A 20,947-nucleotide genomic window follows, 5' to 3' on the forward strand; every position below is an offset into this window, starting at 1 on the left:
CACTACATTAAATTATATAGGAAAATGCAAACACCCTCAAAACCAAAGTTTCAAGAAGGGACATTATTAAGAGTGAGAATGGAAAATGGCCTGAGTTCCTAGCACTAACATTAATTCTGTACTTTCTACCTTTCTGTATCAGATTCTGACCTTCAGTCTTGCACATGGAGTGAAAGCAGCAGAAGTACGTTTTTCAAGGAGAACACAAAAAGAAATGGTGTATAGGAAATTCAGCTGATGAATTTTTGAATTAAAAGTTATTCCAATGCCATATTTCACTGAAGAATCAAACATTTAACGACTGAAATACAATCCCTTATGCCTCCGGCTCCCTCTTGTGGTGTATCAATGTTGATCTGCCTTACAGACCACACCTTACAACTAATTGCCTACCCAGGTTGTGCCACCAGCAAATACAACTGCAGAGGTGTCGATTGTTCTTCATGACTGCCATCTCTGTGTTTCGGGCAACAGTATAGAAGGTCTTTACACTGCAATTAAGAATTAAAAACCTCTGACCGTGGTTCTCTCTACCAGTCTTTTTCACTGTCCCAAAGCATAGTATCTGCCCAGTAATAATAAATAAGTTTCTTCTTTTTCTTTATTTCATTTGATAGATTATATATATATATGTATATACACACAGTACAATAGATTTCTTTCGTGATAGAGAATAAATGAGTTTTCATTGCTGGTTCTTCATTAAGTCAACAGATTCCAGTTAATAATGAAAAAAATTAAACATTTAATATCAAAAGCAACTTCAAGTATCTTCTATACATTTTAGTATTCAGTATATAGTAAGGTGGTTTGGGGGTTTACTTTTTATATCAAAAGTGTATTTGAATAGACTATTTTAACCCTAATTTTAGAGTGCTATTCCTATCAGGCATGGTGTTTAAAAATTATGTATCTCATGGTCCCAACTAGCTCTTCACAAGAACCACAGGTCACTTGTACAATCACGGCATATGTTTCAAAACAGGGTTTAATCATCAGAAACTCAAGATGCAATTACCATATTTAGAAATGCACTGTTTCATTCTCCTACAACAGGTCAAGCTATAGTCCTTGATGGGAAGCAATATACAATGCCACTGTTTGTAAAACAATACCTGACCTAGGCATAAACAGTACTGAAGTTCCCAGAGCTAGTCATCCCTTAACCTTTCCGTATAAAAATAATTCAACTTAAGCATATATTGCACTAATTTTCTCATACTGGATAGCTCTCACCCTGCATTATCTGTTCTCTTTGCTTAACTAAGATTACACTAAGGTTTTAATTTCCATGGAAAACCTGGGAATAGGGCAACAGACACACATATGGTGTGCAATAAAGGGATATCTATAATACCAATATTAATCTCAGAGGCATTCACGAAGGAAACTACACATTAGATTTGGAGATCATTTTCTCCAGTAGATTCATCATTCTCTCCTGTAACTGTAAGCTTTGAACTTGAATGATGTTTTGCTGATCCAGAATCCTGCGCACTTCTCTACAGGTTTCTTCCATAGCTCTACTCAACTTCTTTTGTTCTTCCAACATGGCCTCCATTAATTTTAGCTTCTTCTTTTGGAAGCTGCAGCTTTGCATTTTTCTCTTCTTAACTGGTCTTTCTTCAGCTCTGAAATGCAAATATTTGTTAACAATTAAACTGATTTGTAAAAAAAACTATATTGGAATCTAATATTCTATACTACATTCTTGGCCAAGGTACAACCTAGTCCTATTTTAAAACCCTTCTGTGTTCTCCAATAAATTCCCTCTCAAGTTCATGCCAAAACATAAGCATTTACTGTATTATTGCATAGTGTTACAGACTGTAAAAAAAAGAGATTTTAAATCTCTTTTTCATGAGAATTTTCCCTGCAGAACACGAGGCATAATGTTCTTTTTTTTTTTTTTTATCTTGCCATTTCTTACATATTGAATTTATAAACTGTACTGGGAGAGACATTTTGCTCATCAGGCCGTTAAAACTCCAATCCTAAAGCTGCAGTAGCCATCCTATCCAGAGAAGGCGCTGCACTTACGTCCGGTGGCAAGTTACAGCTCTTTTTTTGAAGTACCGCATCAGCAAGGCTGATCCTGCTACAGCATACTAGTCTCAGAATTTGCTCTTGCACCGAGATACACCAGTTGCACTGACCACTTATTTATATATTCCATCACAGAACCCTATAAATGAAAACGTTTAGCAGGATACTGCTTACAAGAGTCCCTCTTTTCTTACAGGTCACACATTGAGCACGTTTCACATTTGCTTTTAGGGGCATTTGCCAATTCAAAAAAGATTTTTTTTTAATTAAATATATTTGTCACAATGCAGGATATGATGGCTACCTTCTTCTCCTGTTTAGGTTAATGATAAGTTCTATCAAGTAGGATGGCTAACAAAACAAACCATACTTCTCTTCAAATTCCCAAGATTTAACGAAAATTTCAAGCACACTATAAGCCTCTAGCTATGGGTTTGTTTTCACCAAAACATAAAGGCAAGACTCTGTATTCGATATAGCAATTAATTGCTCTTTGCATTTTTAAAAAGTTCTTCGAAATTCAAAAAGAGAGAACACCAGATTGCCGAATCCCAGGCTGTCTATGTGCCCTGTCATACTGATGTTCCTGGAACCACACACCTCTGAGCTCTCTCAGGATACAGAAGTTAGACACGTATCACACTGCACATCCTCATCTGAAATCTGCAGAATTGCCATGTGCAGTTGGGGTAATATTTTAAGAATTTCCTCTACGCTGCATCATGCTGAGTTTCTTTTTTAGAAGAAAGAGATAAACCTAGCAAAAAAGACAGTGCTCCGAAGATGTGTAGTTCACATGGCAGCTGTACTAACTTGGGGTGACAGTGCAACACAGTTCAAAACCAGCCTGCACAGCATACGAGATAGCACACACACACATAGATCTGTTTCTTTGAACCTGTAATCTAAGAAGGATGCGTACTGAATTGTGAAGGAGGAGGAGAGGCAAGTAGAAGGCAAATGTGCAAGTGAGCTACACATCCTAAAAACCCCCAGTTACAGCTGGATATCTTCTTTTCTAACGTAAAGTGACAGTCCACATGTTCATTTGCACTTTTTGTGACTCGAGACTGGAGTCCCCAACATCAAAGCTATCTGACGATGGGCCTTGAAGTCCCTTCAGACAAACAGCGATCTCAGTCATGTTCTGCCAAACACGGTGAAATGCAATAATGAGATACACAGTTGTGAGCAGTATGCCATGTCAACACCTTGCAGATTTCAAGACATCCTTGAATAAAGATAACTTGAACTTTTGAGGAATATCTTTTTATTAACGTGAAGAAGGGGTGTGGGGAAGGAGGTCACTCAGCTGTGTCCGATCTATATCATAATTTCATTCATGTTCTTCTCCTGCTTGACAAGCTTTGTGTAACAGTGACTGTGACATTCAGATCTCTCAGCAAGAGAAATAAACCGTCCTAAGCACCTGAAAGACTTAATGCAAATATAACAAAATGACACAAGCCCCTTGACATTTAAGAGTGCAATGACCCAGCACAAAAAGGGTGAGGTCTATGAAAAAAAATCCAAGTGGATTAAATTAAATGCTATTAAAATCTTAGAGAAAAAAATCAGAATTGGTCTTGAGGGAAACTGAGTACTGTTTAGTCATTCAAATGTGCTGTCCCCCTGTTATAAAAGTACACTAACATGGTGAACAAAGACCACTGGCTTTCAGATTATCTAAGAATTTAAAGTTACTTGTTGGGTTGGGGCGGTAGCAGGGGAGGGGCCACAGGGGGGAGTGAGTGAGCAGCCGCATGGTGCTTTTGTTGCTCTCTGGGCCTAAACCAGGACACTTCTACTATTCAAAGGGCTTTATCACCATTACACTGCTACAGTGATGCTAAGGGAAAAGCGAAGGCATCTGCATGCTAAACAAAATTTTGGAAGTTATACAAAATAAACTCACCTGTGCAGATTCTATATATCATATTTTATTTTGAACATCAAATAAATGTGCATAAAATAAAATAAATACATGCCTCTCTGTTCAAACTGTGGGTCAAGCTTGCAGCTGATCACTGAGATAATCACAGCCAGACAATCCTGCAAGAATGGGTCATGGCTGACAGCAAATTCTGTTTGCTCCCATTAACTCTAAGGGCAGGAATTATGTTAAATGGGGTTCTCAAAGAGGTCAAGCAAGTGGAAAAGGACCACAGTGGTCTAAAGACAACACCTAATCTGTTATTCCAAGGTTCCCATCACTGCACTCACAAAGAATTCATGCTTTCTAGTAGGGAGAGCAAGAAATTTCTGAAATTACAGTATTATTTTAGCCAAAGTCACTTTTTAAATTTAAACTTGTCTTCACAGAGGATAAAATTATTGAAAGCTCAATGAATCTCTATCCTCTTCCCTATACAATCCTAGAAAATAGCTATAGTAAGACCTTTTGTCTGAAACAAGAACTGGCTCCTAGAGACACAAGGGGGCTTGTGTCTTGTCAAAGTAAGGCCTGGTGAGAATAGTCCTTAATCAGGAATGAGAGAAAATCTGAGGTATGCCAACAGTACTGAACTGCACTGAGTATTGTGTGACTTTCTTGGCAATTGTGGCTGCCATTTGGTTTTAAAATAAGGCTTTTGGTTTTAAAGTAAGCCTTATTTTTAAGAGAAGGAAAAAAAAAACCTCTTTGAAGTGTTGTCCTGAAGTCTGTACAGGATTTTATCAGTTTTTCAGTAAACCAATGTGGTGCATCCAGAACCTGTAAGACATGTAACCATAGGTCCAAGACAATAGCTGTCTTGCACAGCTCCAGAGAGCAGAGGCAAAACAGCTGGTGGTGGTGGCAGCTACCTAGGGAACTGTATCAGCAGTACCTGCGGTCTGCTAGTAACTGAGAAAGTTATCTGCTGACAAGTGCTTACTCAACAACGGATTTCAGCACAGAGAAGTCCCCCAAAAAGCCAAGGCACAAGGATTCTTCAAGGTCTCCTAAGTACCCTCCATGTTTGTTTACAATTAACAAACAAGACTGGATAATTAGACAGCCTTAATTGAAAAGAAATACTTATTTCAGACACCCCTAGCTTTGGTGGTGTTCCCAATCTCCTTTTCTCTCCAGCCATAGTGACTGTTGATGAGAGAGTTTTATCACCACTCACAAGTCCATAGTAAGGACTTGGAATTTACAATCGTCTGTTCTTGTAGAATAACTCTTGAAGGAGAGCTCTTGAGAAGGGGCCTACAAAAGAAGGATCTAAAGAATCTAATTTATGAGTAAAGAACCCTCAGCAAGATGAAACGATGTAAAATGTCCAGTGACGCCTGAAGGAGTTATTTGAATACTGAAGTGTATCCTCAGAGGCTGAGCCATCTTTCTTGAGAAGTTCTAGGTCTCCTAGGTAGCAAGCCAGAGAGACCTCCGTAATGTCAATAACTTTTTATAACGTGAAATCGAGAGGGAAGCAGGGGTAGGAATATGTGTTCGGCACTAACTAACCCACCAGCATCAGTATGCTCAGATAGTTACAGCTAGGAGTAGTAGTTTGGCAGTGTGTAGGCATAAGAAATGATCGATTTTTGCTGTAGCAAACACCAATCCTGTTGCCAATTCTCCATGTTGCATTCCTGGGCAGCATACCTCTGTGAAAACAGGGGTACGATGGATCCTGACAGCATCCACAGCCTCTGCCAAAGAAAAATCTCCACTCTTTGCCAAGCTTGGTCTCTGAAGGTAGATATTGGAGATCTGGAGGAAAGAGGAGTCTAGGAGATCCAGGACCTCAAACACAATCTGTTGATACTCTTGGGCCTCCAGTGCCTAGGGCAGGGAACCTCCAAGAGAATTGACACTGGTATTCCCCTGACTACACAAATAAGTGTGGAAGAGCTCTGGCATCGGGACCACATTCCAAGCAGGACCTTGTAAAGCTATTTCCATGCTATGCTCCAAAACAGCCAGGCAAGGTTCAAAAGAAACAAACCAAGGGAAACAAAACATTCCATCTCATCTAGGACACCCAGCTGAAATGACAGCGTGCGTTGGGGACCAGGGGGAAACAAAGCAAACCTCCACATATAATTAGGTGAGATATTAGGCATGTGTCAAATGTATTTGCCATCTAGCTAAGATCAATTTAATTCACTGTTCAAAGTTCTTCGATTGATTGCCAACACTCACCCAATAAGGCTCATTTCAGGAATGTGTGTAAATAATTAACGAAACAGGAGTTGAATACAAAGCGTAATCTGTCTACCAAAATGTACTACCTCCACAAAATCATAGAAACGATTCTTCCTTTCTGACCACTATATGGCAAGTGGGTCTCCAGTACCATCAGATTCTGGAATTTATGGCTTTTAACTACTAACATTTGTTTCTGGCTTGGTTGTGCTTTTTTAGCTATATACAGATCTGAGTAGATCTCCACAACCTGTATCTTTATGGAAAATAATTACCAATTATCTGGAAATAAATAATATTAATATTAGAGGTGGCACAAAGGTCTTCAGAGAGTTTGAGGACTGAGACATCAGGCAACCTGGATCTTCTAGTAAACTAGGCTCATTCAAATACAGCCAAACGCACTTGGGAATTAGTGAGGCTCATCCTGGAAGTAAAGTGTAGACAAGAACCACAAAAATGTCTTGGAGCTTGGGCAAAGCATCTTGCTCTGATAACAACTCTGCATAATGAGTTAAGATGCACTATATAATGCGTATAGCCTAAAGCTCAAACTTCTTTATAGATGCTGCCCACTCAGATTTTAAATAGCCATGGCATAATTTCAGAATGATAAAAGGCTTTGCCAAAACTGTTATTTCCTGAATTACCATCCTCACCAAGTTTTAATGTACTTCTATTAAACAATTCATGTCTTGGTTAATTCATGTTACCAATTCTTACCCTTTCTCAACGTGTAAACCTTCTGTACCAGATTACAGTCAGACTAGATGACATGGTGGTTTTAATACGGTCTATTAATCTATGAAAGTAACCCTTTCATGACCACTTTCAGTACAAGAGAAATGGCAGAACAGATGAAGTCTGAACCATACTCACAGTCTGTATAATTATGTTCTGCCATTACTTTAACAATGAAAATAAAGACTATAAATTAGTCCACAGGGTGAAAAAATAGTTTTCAATTAGACAGAAGGCAATTTATAGTGGTGTCAGGAATTCTGATTTTCAAAGATTAAGCTGCAGTACAAGACTCCACCACATTGCATTATATTATCTGACCATAATAGAATAATTCTATGATTGTCAGATGTTTTATGGTCATTGCAGTATAATACAAGGTTTTTGAAGCCCAAGAGCAGTGTTAGAACAATACTAAGCAAATAGCAGGCACCCCCTTAAAGGGAATTCCAAATGCTTTCCTCACCTGCAAATGGCAACAAAAAAATTAATTTTATGCCACGTTAATTGTACTATCACTAACTAGCAGATTTGGTTTTTTGGAAGAAGCTCCCAAACTCAAAGAATTTCAAATAGAATATGAAGAAATAGTCTCAACTACTTTTAGCTTGAGAGAGCCTATGTATTGATTGAAGTGTAAATCTTGCCATTTTTCTCTATTATGAAAGGCAAATATTAAATTAAATTTTTTTTTTAAGTTGTAATTTATACAGCCAAGTAGCCTCCTGCTAAGTTCAAGGATACTACAGAAAATACAAAGCTGACACGCCAAAGCTGTGTTTGAGCGTTCAAGGGAATAACAGTAAAGTTTTCACAAGTTTAAAAGTTGATTTAATAAAAAATGTAGTTTGACAGTCTTTTTCACTAAACATTGTTGTCGTAACATCATTTTTATTACTAAAGAAAAAAATCCATAGCATAAGCTTACTTTGCATACTTAGATCTGTGTATAGCCTGCTTCATAGAAACATGCAGTTGTAAAAAATACAGCTGTAAAATGCATCTATATTTTACATATAGGTATGTATATATTTTTTTGCACAGCCATAAAGTACAAAAACTGAGAGGGAAATTGAGGACCTGAAACGTTCTTTTCATTTCAAATCTCAGTACTGTCTTTAGTTCCTTCTTTGAATCTTTTAGATCAACTGAGTACCTTTTGGACCCAAGTTTTACATGCTAATTTTTTTCTCTCTTGTTGGCTATTTCAAAGTGTTTTTCAAACACAGGATGACACACTAATTGCTTAAGCTGAAAATTGCTTCTCAATTCATCATTTTCCATTAGTAACTCTAAAAGAATTATCTTCTTTGCCTTACCACGGCAGCTCTAAGTGATTTTAACCCATCTGATATCATTAGCAAGCGCTGTATTTCCTTCTGGCCAAGAAAGGCTTCCCTACTCTTCCCTCATTCATCAGACTAAACTAAACAGCTCAATGCCATACAAGCTTTTCAAAACCCCCTATGACTACTGGAATACCACTTTGCCTCCTTCCAGATAGGTGCCCAGTTAATATCACAAGTGCTTTCTATTTTTCAATCCAATCACAATGCTCACCTGAAATGTTACACCAATCTCTCAAGTGGTATCTACTGCTCAGCTTTCTCTTTTTTAAACAGACCTGTATTTTAACATGTGAATATCTTGCTGTTAAATGATATGCACAATATTACATTATTGCAAAACAATTTTGTGCAGAGACTGTGAGAGCATGGCTACATTTTCCCTGGCCATCTTCAAGGCCAGGCTGGATGAGGCTTTGAGCAACCTGGTCTAGTGGAAGGTGTCCCTGCCCATGGCAGGGGGGTTGGAACTAGATGGTCTTTAAGGTCCCTTCCAACCCAAACCATTCTACGATTCTATGATAAGTTATGGAGCAATGTATTACAGACACACTGACAGCTGACGTACCATCCCTCCAGCTCCCAAACCCTGTTGCACAGCCACCCTTAGCAGACAACAGCTGCCCTGCAGCCTGACCTCCTGCAAGGGCAAAGTGTCACTACCTGCCTTACAGGCTTACAGCCAGTGCAAAGCCAGCCTGTGCCGTTAAAGGCTAGATTTAAATGATCTGCTGTTTCTGAATTGGCCCAGTAAAGTTAAAATATTTTTTATTAAACAGTTAATTACCTTGGACAAAGTAAAAAAAAAAAAAAAACACTAAACCTGAAACTGGCTAAAATGCGTTACAGCCTAAGTTTTCCAGATCATAATGGAAACAATTCAGTTAGAATGGCAGAAGTCCACTTCAGCTGTAAATGAAAGCATCTACATGAGAGTGGTAGTCCATGTACAACTGGTGTGCCCGAGATAGGTACCCGTTTGTGGTTGATTAGCTTGATTTCTGTGATGGCTTGTCTACACTCCGTAATTAAACCTGTGTGGTGACCTGTCCTCCTCGATGGTACAAAATCTGTGTTGTCTGGGAGTTGTTCCTAAGCTGAAGAAACTTAACATCCAGCATTTTTTAAAAGTCTGGTGTTACCACACAGTCTAAATATACCTTGTGTTTGTGAAAAAGTGACCTTCTAATTAGATATTAAATAATATTATTGGATATCAAATTGTGAATTGCGAAAAAATTATTGCATCAGGAATGTGATCATGGAGTTTGCAAATCCTAAAATCAAAACAGATTGTTCATCAGGGTTATCAGGTACTTACGGTGAACTAGGATGAAATAAAATTGTTGCTCGTGAACAAAAAGATTGCTACAGTTCAAGAATTACACACCCTAACATATATTCAGTTGCCAAAAAAAAGTTGAAAAAAAATAATCAGCTATTCAAGGGCTATTTGCTTGAACGATTGAAGGAATTTACCCTAGTTTTATTCATCCAAGAGTAGGCCTGGAAGCAATAATCCAAACTTGTTAGGTTGGTTCTTCTTCCAGCTCAACACCTTCTCAGTTGCATAACTGACAGATAATTTTACTGTTATAGTTAAAGACTCACAGTCTCATGATAAGGATCTCTAGGATCAACTTTTATTCCTGCCAGAAAACTGTAATCAACTCTTATTTCACACCACTCTGGATGAAAAATGAGACCAGTAAAGTCTAAAATTTCTATCAAGTGTACAACCCTGCCTTTTGTTAAAAAGCTGCCTTCCACAGAACTCCAATCTTATCAAAAAAGGAAACACATGTTTGGATTTTCAAACTAGCTTTTACTTTGAAAAAGTGCCATTCTCAATTGTATTTAAAATGTTGCAATGTACTGTCAAACTGCATGAGTAGCATTTCAGTGTCCACAGAAATATTTAATTTGCATTTTTTCATCGTTTTAATAATAGCTGAAGCCAGAGAAATTTTATACTTGTACCAAAAGCAAAACTAGAGCAAGCCAAAAATCATCTAAGCAGTATGTTATATCTCTGACTGCACTGCAGGACTCTCCTGAACATGCCTATACTCCTATTACAAACACACCAACTCATGTGAGGAGTGACATGCATGCTGAGTTTTGGCAATATCATGCAACGTTTTGCCCAGTCCTCCTACTTCCTTCCAGTCTCTCATAAAGAAAATGCCCTAATTCAGCAAAGTGGCTGAGAGTGGGGAACAGATCTCTTTTGTGATTTACAGAAAAGATACAACAGCTGTTAGAGAAAAATGTGCTAGGGTGTCCCCTTACATATCGGATCCCGTTCATTCTGTGCAATACAAGAAAGGGGGGGAAATAGATGCTACCTCAGCTTGTAAGAAAGTAAGCTTGATGAGCTCTCTGAATGTTCATCTTCAAAGCACTCTTCCCTTCCTTCATATGTAAACTGGTTGTATGGCAAGTACAGAGGGGTAGACTTAGCTGATGGAGACTGCGAGGCCTCCGTCTGCGATGTAGAAGGACCTGGTTGTTGATTTTCGTGCATTTTCACATCGCTGTGGTCTGTCACTTTGGATAAGATCCTATCAATGGTTTTGTAGTAAGGCCAGTCAGGTGCAACAGTTTCACTGTCAGTCATGCATTTTAATTTCCTGTAAGAAAAGGCATATAGCATTAAAGCTTGGTTTCCTATAAAAGTACTTTTCATACAGATCTTCTATCTCAAAACATTTATTCTGGTACATTTAGGAGTCAAACCAAATACTTTTAATGAGAAGAAAACTAGACACTTTTAATCTCCAAGGAATCCTTCCAGTTTCTTTTCCTAGTTTGACCTGTGATTAGAAGTTGGATGTAAACCCCATATAACATTCAATAGAAATAAAGAACGTTACAACTTCTAATGGAAACAGCACTGTGATGTCTGTTGAATAACATTTTGTCCCCCTTACAGAGTGCCAGACTAACCAATCTGACAGTGGTCTCTGGAAACTAGAGTGGGCAACACATCCTAAGCCTCTACCAACTACGGGCAGCTCTGTCCTTCCATGCTTTGAAGAATGAGTATTTATTTTTTGTGATAAATACAAGTGGCTATAAACAGAATTCATATCCTTTTGCTAATATTGCCTTAAAGCTCTGAATTGCCCAGGTAAACATCCTAGTAACAACCATGAGATGTAGATGTTTGTTCATCTGTTGCAGAATAAAGGTCAGTGTAGGAAGTAGTATAGAATTTCATTCATTCACAAAAAAAAACAAAAAACAAAAAACCCATAAAAAACCAAAAACCAGTTAACAATGCCTTTTTAGCAGCATGCACAAAACCATTACAGTGACAGGACTATCAACCATGGCTTTGTCTTTCGCATGCGTTTTATCATGAGAACTATTATTCAGTCCTACCACAAAGTTCACTGCTATCCCACTTGGTACCCATTATTTTATTTACTTTTACTGAGAAATACAAAAACAAGGTGTACAGATGTATTATACATCTCAAGGAAACTCCAGTGCCCAGCTAGAATCCCAAACTTTCTCTTCATTTTCCTTTCCCCGTTGGGATCTTTTTACTCAAAATGCAGCAAGGGAACACAACAAGAAAGGCCAGACCAGTGACAATACTCCATTTTCATAAACCAGATTTCATTCAAATGAACAAAAAACTGAACCAAATCTGATTTTCCCAGCTAGCAAGAGGCTTCCATTTGCACAAAAAAAAAAGAAGGATAAAAACTATTCCTGGGCACCTGACCCACCCCCTTTTCTTGAAGCCTTTCAGGTTTTTCCTCACAATCCATTCTGCCCACACCAGTCCTGCAAAGAATAGAATTAAATAACATGTAAACATGATAAAAATGGTGCCAAACTTAAAAGTGAGAACCTGAAGTTCTTCCTTTTGAACATCTCTTAGCCTAGGGTAAGGGGAAATCCACCAGTAAGGGAATGAAGAAAGATTTGTTTAGATTTTAAAGCCATTTAAGGATTCTTCCTTTTTTTTCTCATCCTTGCAAGGTCTGATGAGCTTTTCCAGCAATTTAGCAATGCACATCATAGTCCTGCATAGCAAATCCTCCACAGCCATCCATATTTTTATGCCCTCTATGCATTCAAAATTTTAATTTCATACATGTTTCACAACCTGCTGCTGCGATTTCATAGTCAGAGAGTATCTAGCACAACCTACCAATACATACATATCCGACGCGCACAGACACGAAATAGCTAGATACAGGGCTGACAGCAACCATCACTTGATACTGATTGTTTTTAATTCAATTGTTTAGGCTATTTGCATGAAAAACCTAACAACTAAACCACTACAAGCTATTAGACTACATTCCACATGGTTGTCCATGGTGAAATCCCCAATATGTTCAAGCCATGGGGTTTAAAACACCACCATCCGCAGCTGCTCACTGCACTGCATTCCCCACAGTCCACAGCAAAAAGCCATGCTGAGCACGCCTCAGCCATGCCAGCGTCAAGTCCAGCACCCGCATTAGGACTTCACCAGACACGGTTTGAGCCTTGAGGATGGCAAGATATTGTGCCAGAAAGGACGGGAAAAGCTCCAAGATGGTATTCTGCCGGCTGTGCTCTGAGGGGACGTCTTGGTTTAGCCTCGCATTAGCCAGGACCCCCAGGTCCTCATCAGCAGAGCTGCTGCCCTACCAGTCCTCACCAGTCTGTCCTTCGACCATCCCAGCGGTAGGACTTTGCATTCCTCCTTGTTGAATTTCACAAGGTCCCTGTCAGCCCATTCCTCAAGCCTGCCCAGGTCCCTCTGAACAGCAGCCCTGCCCTCGCAGTTTGGTGTCATCTGCAAAGCAGTGAGCGTGCACTCCACCATCTCCTCCTTTGGGTGCCTGATATCCCAGTTAGAACCCCTGAAGGCCTCCACTTGGAATAAGCCTCTAGGTAAAGCACAAACCATTACCAATACTCTTTGAGCCCAGAGACCCAGCTGGCAGTCCATCCATCTGGAGTATAACATCCCAACTTGGATACAAGGACGCTCTTGGAGACTGTGTCAAAAGGCTTTCTACTGTCAAGCTAGAAAACATCCATTGCTCCACACCCATACACAGTCATGGAACCACAGAAAACAAGCAGTTTGGCCAGACATAATTTACTGTTAGTAAATCCATTCTGCTCCTTCACGTGACTGGAAGTTGCTTCGAAGACGGCCTTGCTCCATGATCTTCCTAGGAGCTGGAGGGAAGCTGATCGACTTAATTCTTCTTCTTGCTCTTTCTGAAGATGGGTTCAACAGCAGCTATCTTCAGTCCTCAGGGACCTCCCTCACTATTTAAACTTCCAGAGATGATCCCTGACTTAATCCTTTCCCACTCCTGCTATTTCCCGTAACCCTGCTCCAGGCACACGCCTGAGACCTGGGCAGTGAAGACTGAGACAAAGGCAGCACGGAGTATCCTCACCCTCACTGCTTGCACCTGCTGTCACCAAATCACCCACCCCATTCAGCAGCAGGCCCGCATCTTCCAAGTTTATTCTTTTACTGCTTAGCAAGAGTTTTCAGGAGCCCAAGTAGGTCAGTACCTTGGGGTTTATGTTTGAGCTCAGCTGTGTACCCAGACCCCCTTTTTTACAAAACTATCATGTCTTTGAAGGAAGAGCTGTAGTTTATTGTCTGCCCACACAGCTGTAGGGTTGAAGCTATCTAAAACCAGGTATTGCTCTGGCTCCGAATAGATACTAATTCTTCCTCATCTGACTGCTTACCATAGCTCTGGGCTAATAAAAAGAGATCACTACCAGGAGGTAGGCAAGAGAACTTTGTTAGCTTAAAAGCAGCACCAGCAGCAACCATCTACCTGTATGGAGTCTGGCTCATACATAAAGAAAAAAGGACGAAATAGGTGGAGAGATGGGAAGATAAGGGGGAAGGGAGTGTCACTCCTTTGGAAAAGGAACAGGAACGCTGCAGGTGGAGGCAAACAGGGAAGAGTGGTGATGGTTTAGCTTCCTGGTAAAAATGAACCAAAAAGCTGACTTGGTAATATTAATATCAAGTTTCAGGATTCACTGCTTATTTTAATTTTTTTTTTTTTTCCTACAACTGCCAGAAGTCCAGAAAACCTCGTGAGACAGCAGAGAGCTTTTGCCAGTGTCAAGGTAAGTGTAACCCTGGCAGAACTGAAGTCTAAGGCAGTAATGAATTCAGTGCTGTAATTCAGCCATTGCTGTAACTCACCACAGCAGGTCTTAGTTGCATCCAGACTGTAAAGTTGGGGGATTTTGGGTTTGTTTCTCTGCGGCTGAAAAATGAAGTTAAAAAGAAACAAGGCAATAGTTATGGCTGGGATGCAATAGTCCAGAAATGAGGGAGCAAGATGAGCCAAACACGCCACTCTTTGAAACTGGGCAAATCACTGCCTGTGTGAGCTAGCCAGGCAGAAAGATTAGGTAAGAATCAGGGGTAAGTGAAAAAGTCAGCAGAGCTTGCAAAATAACTTCACACTGAGTTTATCTAGACATGTTGCTGTTTCACAAGGGTCTATTAAAATCCAGCTGAGAGCAGAGGCAACTAAGAACTCTCTCCAAAAACTCAGGGATCAGAGTCGAGTTTCCAGTGGACAAACATCTCAAGTATGAAAAACACTGTCAACCCAGTCAGTGTGAAATGGGGTTGCTTGCTTATTGCAGAGAAGTGAATAACTTAGCGAGCTTCGAGATCCCACTGCCAAAACGCTCCTCTGAATGGACCGAGGCACCAGTTGAGTAGTTTGTGCTGCTGTTGACCTTTCTTCAGACTTCACTCTCTGTGCCTATTAATCCACCTTCTAAAATGAAATTATTACAATATTATATTCTAAAGATTTTTAAAAAGTCATTGTTACTTAGTCAGTAAAAGGCAAGCAATCTAACTTTGCTCAAAACATTATTGCTTTTTATTATTATTACAGTATTTGGTATTGCTACTTGCCTTAAGGAATGGATACAAGATCCATCTCCTGGGGTTTCTGAGAAAAGCTTTCAAAATAAATAATAAATAGCAACTGTTCATGAACCAATCAGTGGCGAGGAAAAGAAAGATGTATGAAAGTACAGTACCATGTTGAGCATCTGCTGTAAATTATTGAAATTAAAGAGAAAGACAGTAAAATATTCAAATTCGACTTTCTGCAGTAATTTGGCTGCACTTATATTTTATCATTTGCTGTAGCAGAGGTCAAATATTCCAGTTGCTTAATGTCATAGAGTACAGCAACGGATTACACAAGTAGCAATGTTTAATTGCTATCATGTACACATGAAAATAAAGAATTAGACTAATCTTTAATTCAAATCATGAGACTGATTCAAATTTACCAATCATTAACATTAATTGACTGCGATTCAAATCAAAAAGCAACAGCTGCATCCTGTTTTCTAGGCTTTGGGAAGGGTGATGTTTTTGAAAATAATAAATTTGCATTCACTGTTCTTATTTTTAAACATCAGAAGGAATCAGTCAAAACTGTGGACCACTGCACAAGCTTTACAAACCCCGCTTCCTTGTTGTAAGCCAGTGTATCATGCTAGCAGAAATAGGAAATCTGTCTTGTAGAAGGACTAATTACAGGTTGATACGTGCCGAATGCCCCGAGTAGCCTACATCGTAGAAGGAATTCAGCACATACTCTATGTGATGGCAAACTGCAAGAGCCGACATGCTAATCTCAGCAAAACTTTTGATGACCGGCACATCAGAAAGCTTAACTTGGAATTCCAGCAGGCTTGACTCAGCCCTTCTTCCTCCCAAGACGGATAAATAGGGAGGTTCACGCAGCTCATCCCACAGGTGTCTTTAAAATCCAACATTAAAAACCTGGTGGCTGATCTATCCACAGCAGATATTTCAGATTCTATAGCGATTCCTAAAGCCAGAATTTTACTCAAACGCACCTGCAAAAAAATTTTCCTTCCACCTATAGTGCTGTGCAGAATTTTCCACCCAGCCAATTTCCACAGCGGATGAAACGGTCCTTTAATATACTAAGACTCCAGTAAGAATTACTTCAGGTCATGGTATATTTTTCCCTGAATAGTTTCCTCCAAATGCACTTGGAATACAGTAATGCAGAGGAACACAGGAACAGCTCCCAGATCAGCCCAACCTCCAGCTGCCCCACTTCTGGCAAAGGTCAGTGCTAAATACTCCCCGCATCATTTTGACGGACAGGTTTTGGGGGGCACGTTCGCTGATAAAGACAACGGCTTACTTTTCCATCAACAGCTAATAATATCCTGAAACCCACTGCCTTTTATAACTCTATCTAATTTGAAGACACACAATGTCTGTATTTTTATTTAATAAATCTAATCTTTAGTAAAAATAATAATAATAAAACCCATACCGCTCTCTTGGTGTCAATGATTTTCAGCAGTAATGACTTTCCACATGCTTATTATGCAGTGTAATACAAATTTATATGACTTTAACTAGTTTTACATTTCTTGCCTTGCAATTCCAATAAATAACTTCTTGTATTACGGCAAAAGAACTATCTGCTTTATATTCTGAAAAATAGTACTGTATATTTTTATGCACCTTTAGAACTCCTTTATATTTCTTTGCCTTCTTTCCAAACAAATTACAAGCTTTTCCATTTCTCTTAATAAAGAAAGCTTTCCACATCTCAACCTAATTGTGTTTTCTAAACATCTTCTCATTCTCTTGTCATCTCGTTGAAATATAGGGCAGTCAGAAATAAACACAAGAATTCAAGGAGGAAATAATGACATAAAATAGATTTATATAATGGCATTTTAACATGTAAATAACTGTTTTGTCTCAGATGTGGAGGAATGGGATACGATCACCCTAAAACTGCTTTTGTGACTGATGCTCACGTGCACCGAACTACACTCGAACTAACTTTATCTGGCAGCACAGAACTCCACGTAGGATCCGAACGTACCCAGAACCGGGGGGAACGCTTGGGCTGCGAGCCCATGCTGAGCTCCGTGCCTCCATCAGCACACACCATATTGCATTAGCTGCAGCAACTGCCATAACCATGGGCTAAGAAACACTCCTCCCCTCCCCACGTGTATGTTGGTCTGACTTTGACTCCTGCACAGTGAGTAACGGCTTTCCCTGAGCAAAACAAGCAAAACAGTATTTACAGAGCCGAGTCTTAAAATGCTAAGGGATCCTCAGACTGGAAAGCACCATTGTAAGTGTGTTCACTGCTTCCTCGTTTAGATCCCTTCATGTTCACTGAACTTGGTTAAAAGGACTAGTAGAAATTGTCAAGTACTTTTTTTCTTTTAGAAATCTGTAGGAGAGAAATTTTATTTTATTTTCCTTTATGAAATTGTGGCACACCGCTAAATAATACTATTAAGTGATTAAATGCTCTAATCCAGTTAATTTCTGATTATCAAAGTAAGGCTACAGACCATAACATCCTTCCAACACTGTAAACACTCGCCTAAAAAAGTGACGGATCCGGAGGCCGTGGGAAGAAATGACGGCTCAGGTGCGGAACATCCCCCGCCTTCCCGCTGCTGGTGTACGTTCTCCCACGTCACGCTTACTAACCCGACGTAATCATTACAAAATACTCTCTCTATTAAATTTTTCCCATTCTCAGGATCTTTTTCTCCAGTTTGTACCACAGCGCAGCGACGGTGCCCAGAAATACAGTGAGGGAAAGCATCTTCCTCAAGTATCCAAAACGTGGATTAAAACCCAGCCGCCTCCCAGCAAAGCAGCATTCAAAAGTGGCAACTCACATCATTTGCAGTTTCATCACAGTGTTTCCCACCCTCACACACCACCAAAAAAAACACCCAGAAAACTAGACATTGTAAGCCGGAGCTTTTGCTTGTCCCTGTTCTCCCTACCCCCTCGCCCGGAAAGCAAAGCACCCAGCCGTGCTTTGGAGAAGAACACACGGTAAGAAAAGATGCATTTCATACTGGAGAGTACAAAATGAAACAGCCCCGTGACAGCACAAGGCAGGTTGCTAACTCTCCTAAATTAGCATCTTAATCAATAAGCAGGGAGCTGCAATGCTCTGCAGAACAGAAAAGCAGCATGGCAACATGCAACAGAAGCAATCTCAGAAGTTCGCAGAAACGTCAGGAGAATTGTAAAAAAGAAGCGCAGTGGTTTCACACACAGAGTGCACGTACGTGCTTTTATTGCTCCCCTTCCCCCCGACGCAACTTTAAAGTAAAAACATTAATTAGAAAAACTGAGATGGTCTGATTGGTGACAGCACTGAAGGTTTAGAACAAAGGCTGACAGGAATAACCTTGGCAATTACAGCGCTTTAATAGCGTGCAGCGTTGCTAGACACCTGTAAAAACCCGCCGGGTTTCTCAGCGGGGAGGGCTGCGGGTTTCCCAGGCTAAGCGAAGGCCTGGTAGCCAACAACTCCCAGATCCGCATCCCAGGGTGAATTGCTGGGTGATGCTGGGCAAAAATCTCTCTGACTTCCAGCTTCCTCATCTGCAGTCCGGGCGAAGAAAATCGCAAGGATTACAGCAGGGTTAGCAAAACATTTGGGAGATATTAGCATTTGCTACAAAACATCAAGTTTAATATTATGGGAAATGATGTTAAAGATTATGCTTGTGGATCTTACAAATGCAGATGAAGGACATTCAAAGTTAAGGGGTTTACAGGATTTTCCCTAGTTTCCTGTGTGATGAGTAGCCTGCATTAAATACAGCAAGGGTGCCTGACAGAAAAGCGAGCAGTTTTAACATGGTTGCCTGCTGTAATAACCTTTTTTATTATTAATACGAGCTTTGAGGAGAGATTAAATGAAAGAGTCACATATTTGATTTTCTTGCATTACAAGCACACAGCTAAAATCACCACTCAGGATTTCCAGTATGAGGCAGTTTGTGCCTCGCAGATAACAATTTCTTTTTTTTTTTTTTTTAAAGGCAAATATTTCTGTTAAGTTCTAATTATTTTTTTCTCTGCAAACAACAAATGCACAAATGCCTCGCGTTTTCCAAAGCCAACTTCTCCTCCTGACTGACACTGCCTGCTCTTCATCATCCCCCTTGTAGACACCTCCGCCCTCCCCCCGACTCCTTTGGAGCAGTATTGACAGTGCACATCGATTCTCTCTCTGCAGATAGAATAGTTCTTTCGCTGCTGCTGCTGCTGCTGCTGCTGCTAACAATTATAGCAATGTGTGTCACTCAGTAATAAGACATTCAATTATTCCTGGCCCCGTGAAGTGTAACCCTTCAACTCACGAGAACAAAAATCGAGAAGCTTCAGCCCCCCCAAACATTATTCTGTATTTCCCCCCAAAAAAACCCCCCTTCCAAACTTTGCCTTGCAATGCCGATTCTCACTGGCCACTTCAAACTGCAGGAGTTTCACTGCAAGGAACTGCTGCCAAGCCAACACAATCAGTCCCCTCAGCAAAGAGAGAAAAAAGAAATAAATCTCTTTTCCCACTAAATACATTTCCATCCCTCTGCACCATAACAACGCTAGCTGATTATAAAGAAACAAAGTTGTCCCAGAGTTTGACATGAAATGGGGGGAAAAAAATTAACAATGACGTAACAGCACTGGCAAGAGAGAATTTTAAAAGCGATATGAACAATCTTTAATCTTTTATCAACAGATTTCCTCTAGGAGACTTCTTTCTGAAAGGCAAAAATCACTGCGTTGTCCCTGCTAAAATCTCTTAAAATAAAAAGAATTAACTGAAGCTTACCTGTACTGGAATGTCATATTTGTAATTTTTATCTTTATTTCCTCTCCGTGGCGAATTTCTCCAGTCATTTCAAAGAGTTTGTTAGCCATTTTCTCATAAACTTTGGCATTCCTTTTAGTTTGTTTCAGCTCATCAAAAAATTCTTCCCAAACCAGCATTAAACCTCTCATTTCTGCATCAGTCCAGTTTCTGGCCCTCCTGTGTTTCTCAGTCTGAGAAGAGACAATGTAACTGGGAATTTCTGCTGCAGCCATTGCTGACTGACCTAAAAGGGTTTTAAAAGAGGACACTTAATATAGATTGAGTTTTTAGCTTAGGTTTTTTGTAGTGCAAGACATGCATATGTGGATAAAGAATTTGAATGACAACAGAACATATGAAACCTTTTTGCAACAGCTTGAAGCTTGAGTGCACAAAATGGGGCCTACATCTGACAGGCAGGAATTTAGTTAAAAGCTTTTAAACAGAGAAACGTCATTTTGATGTCACGTTTCCATAGCAACAGAGCAACTGCATAAGCTACAACAACAAAAACCTTTTAACTGAAAGCCAAAGAATCAGGACAAAGTTGACAGGCCATCAATATTAAAGCTTTTAAACACTTTAGGTTTAACAAAAAAAAGATCTATGCAGCCTTTGAGAAGCTACTTTTAAGTTTCTACTTCTTTTTTAGCTTTCCCTTACCTTTTAGGCAGACAATCTGCTAGCAGGGGGTCATGGTCGCCTGAACGAGCTTTTAAGTTGCGCCTTGACAGACTCTCTAGGAGGTTGCAAGGACTGAGGCCATGTACACAAAAAAAAAAAAAAAAAAAAAAAAAAAAAAAAAAAAAAAGCAGCTTTTTTTTGCAAAGATATTCTGCAAAAAGCTTCAGCCAGCTTTAGGAAAACTATACATCTCTAGGCTAATAAATGTTTTAGCAGGCAGGCTCATTAAAAAGGAGCTTGCATCTGGGTTTAAGAACGTGCACAAAATAGTATTTAAGTGTTTAAAT

At 39.7% G+C, this 20,947-nt stretch overlaps 1 protein-coding gene across 1 annotated transcript; it reads right to left on the minus strand.

Moving 5' to 3' along the window:
* Nucleotides 1–586: 586 nt before the first annotated feature.
* On the minus strand, nt 587–20,673 carry MSANTD1 (Myb/SANT-like DNA-binding domain containing 1). The gene is given in 4 exon segments (XM_010150935.1): nt 587–1,631; nt 10,617–10,901; nt 19,956–20,220; nt 20,640–20,673. Coding segments are annotated over 4 exon segments (825 nt in total). The 3' UTR covers nt 587–1,390.
* Between the last annotated feature and the right edge of the window lie 274 nt (nt 20,674–20,947).

The sequence above is a fragment of the Eurypyga helias genome, unplaced genomic scaffold (assembly GCF_000690775.1).
Source record: "Eurypyga helias isolate BGI_N326 unplaced genomic scaffold, ASM69077v1 scaffold5594, whole genome shotgun sequence".
Classification (NCBI taxonomy): Eukaryota; Metazoa; Chordata; class Aves; order Eurypygiformes; family Eurypygidae; genus Eurypyga; species Eurypyga helias.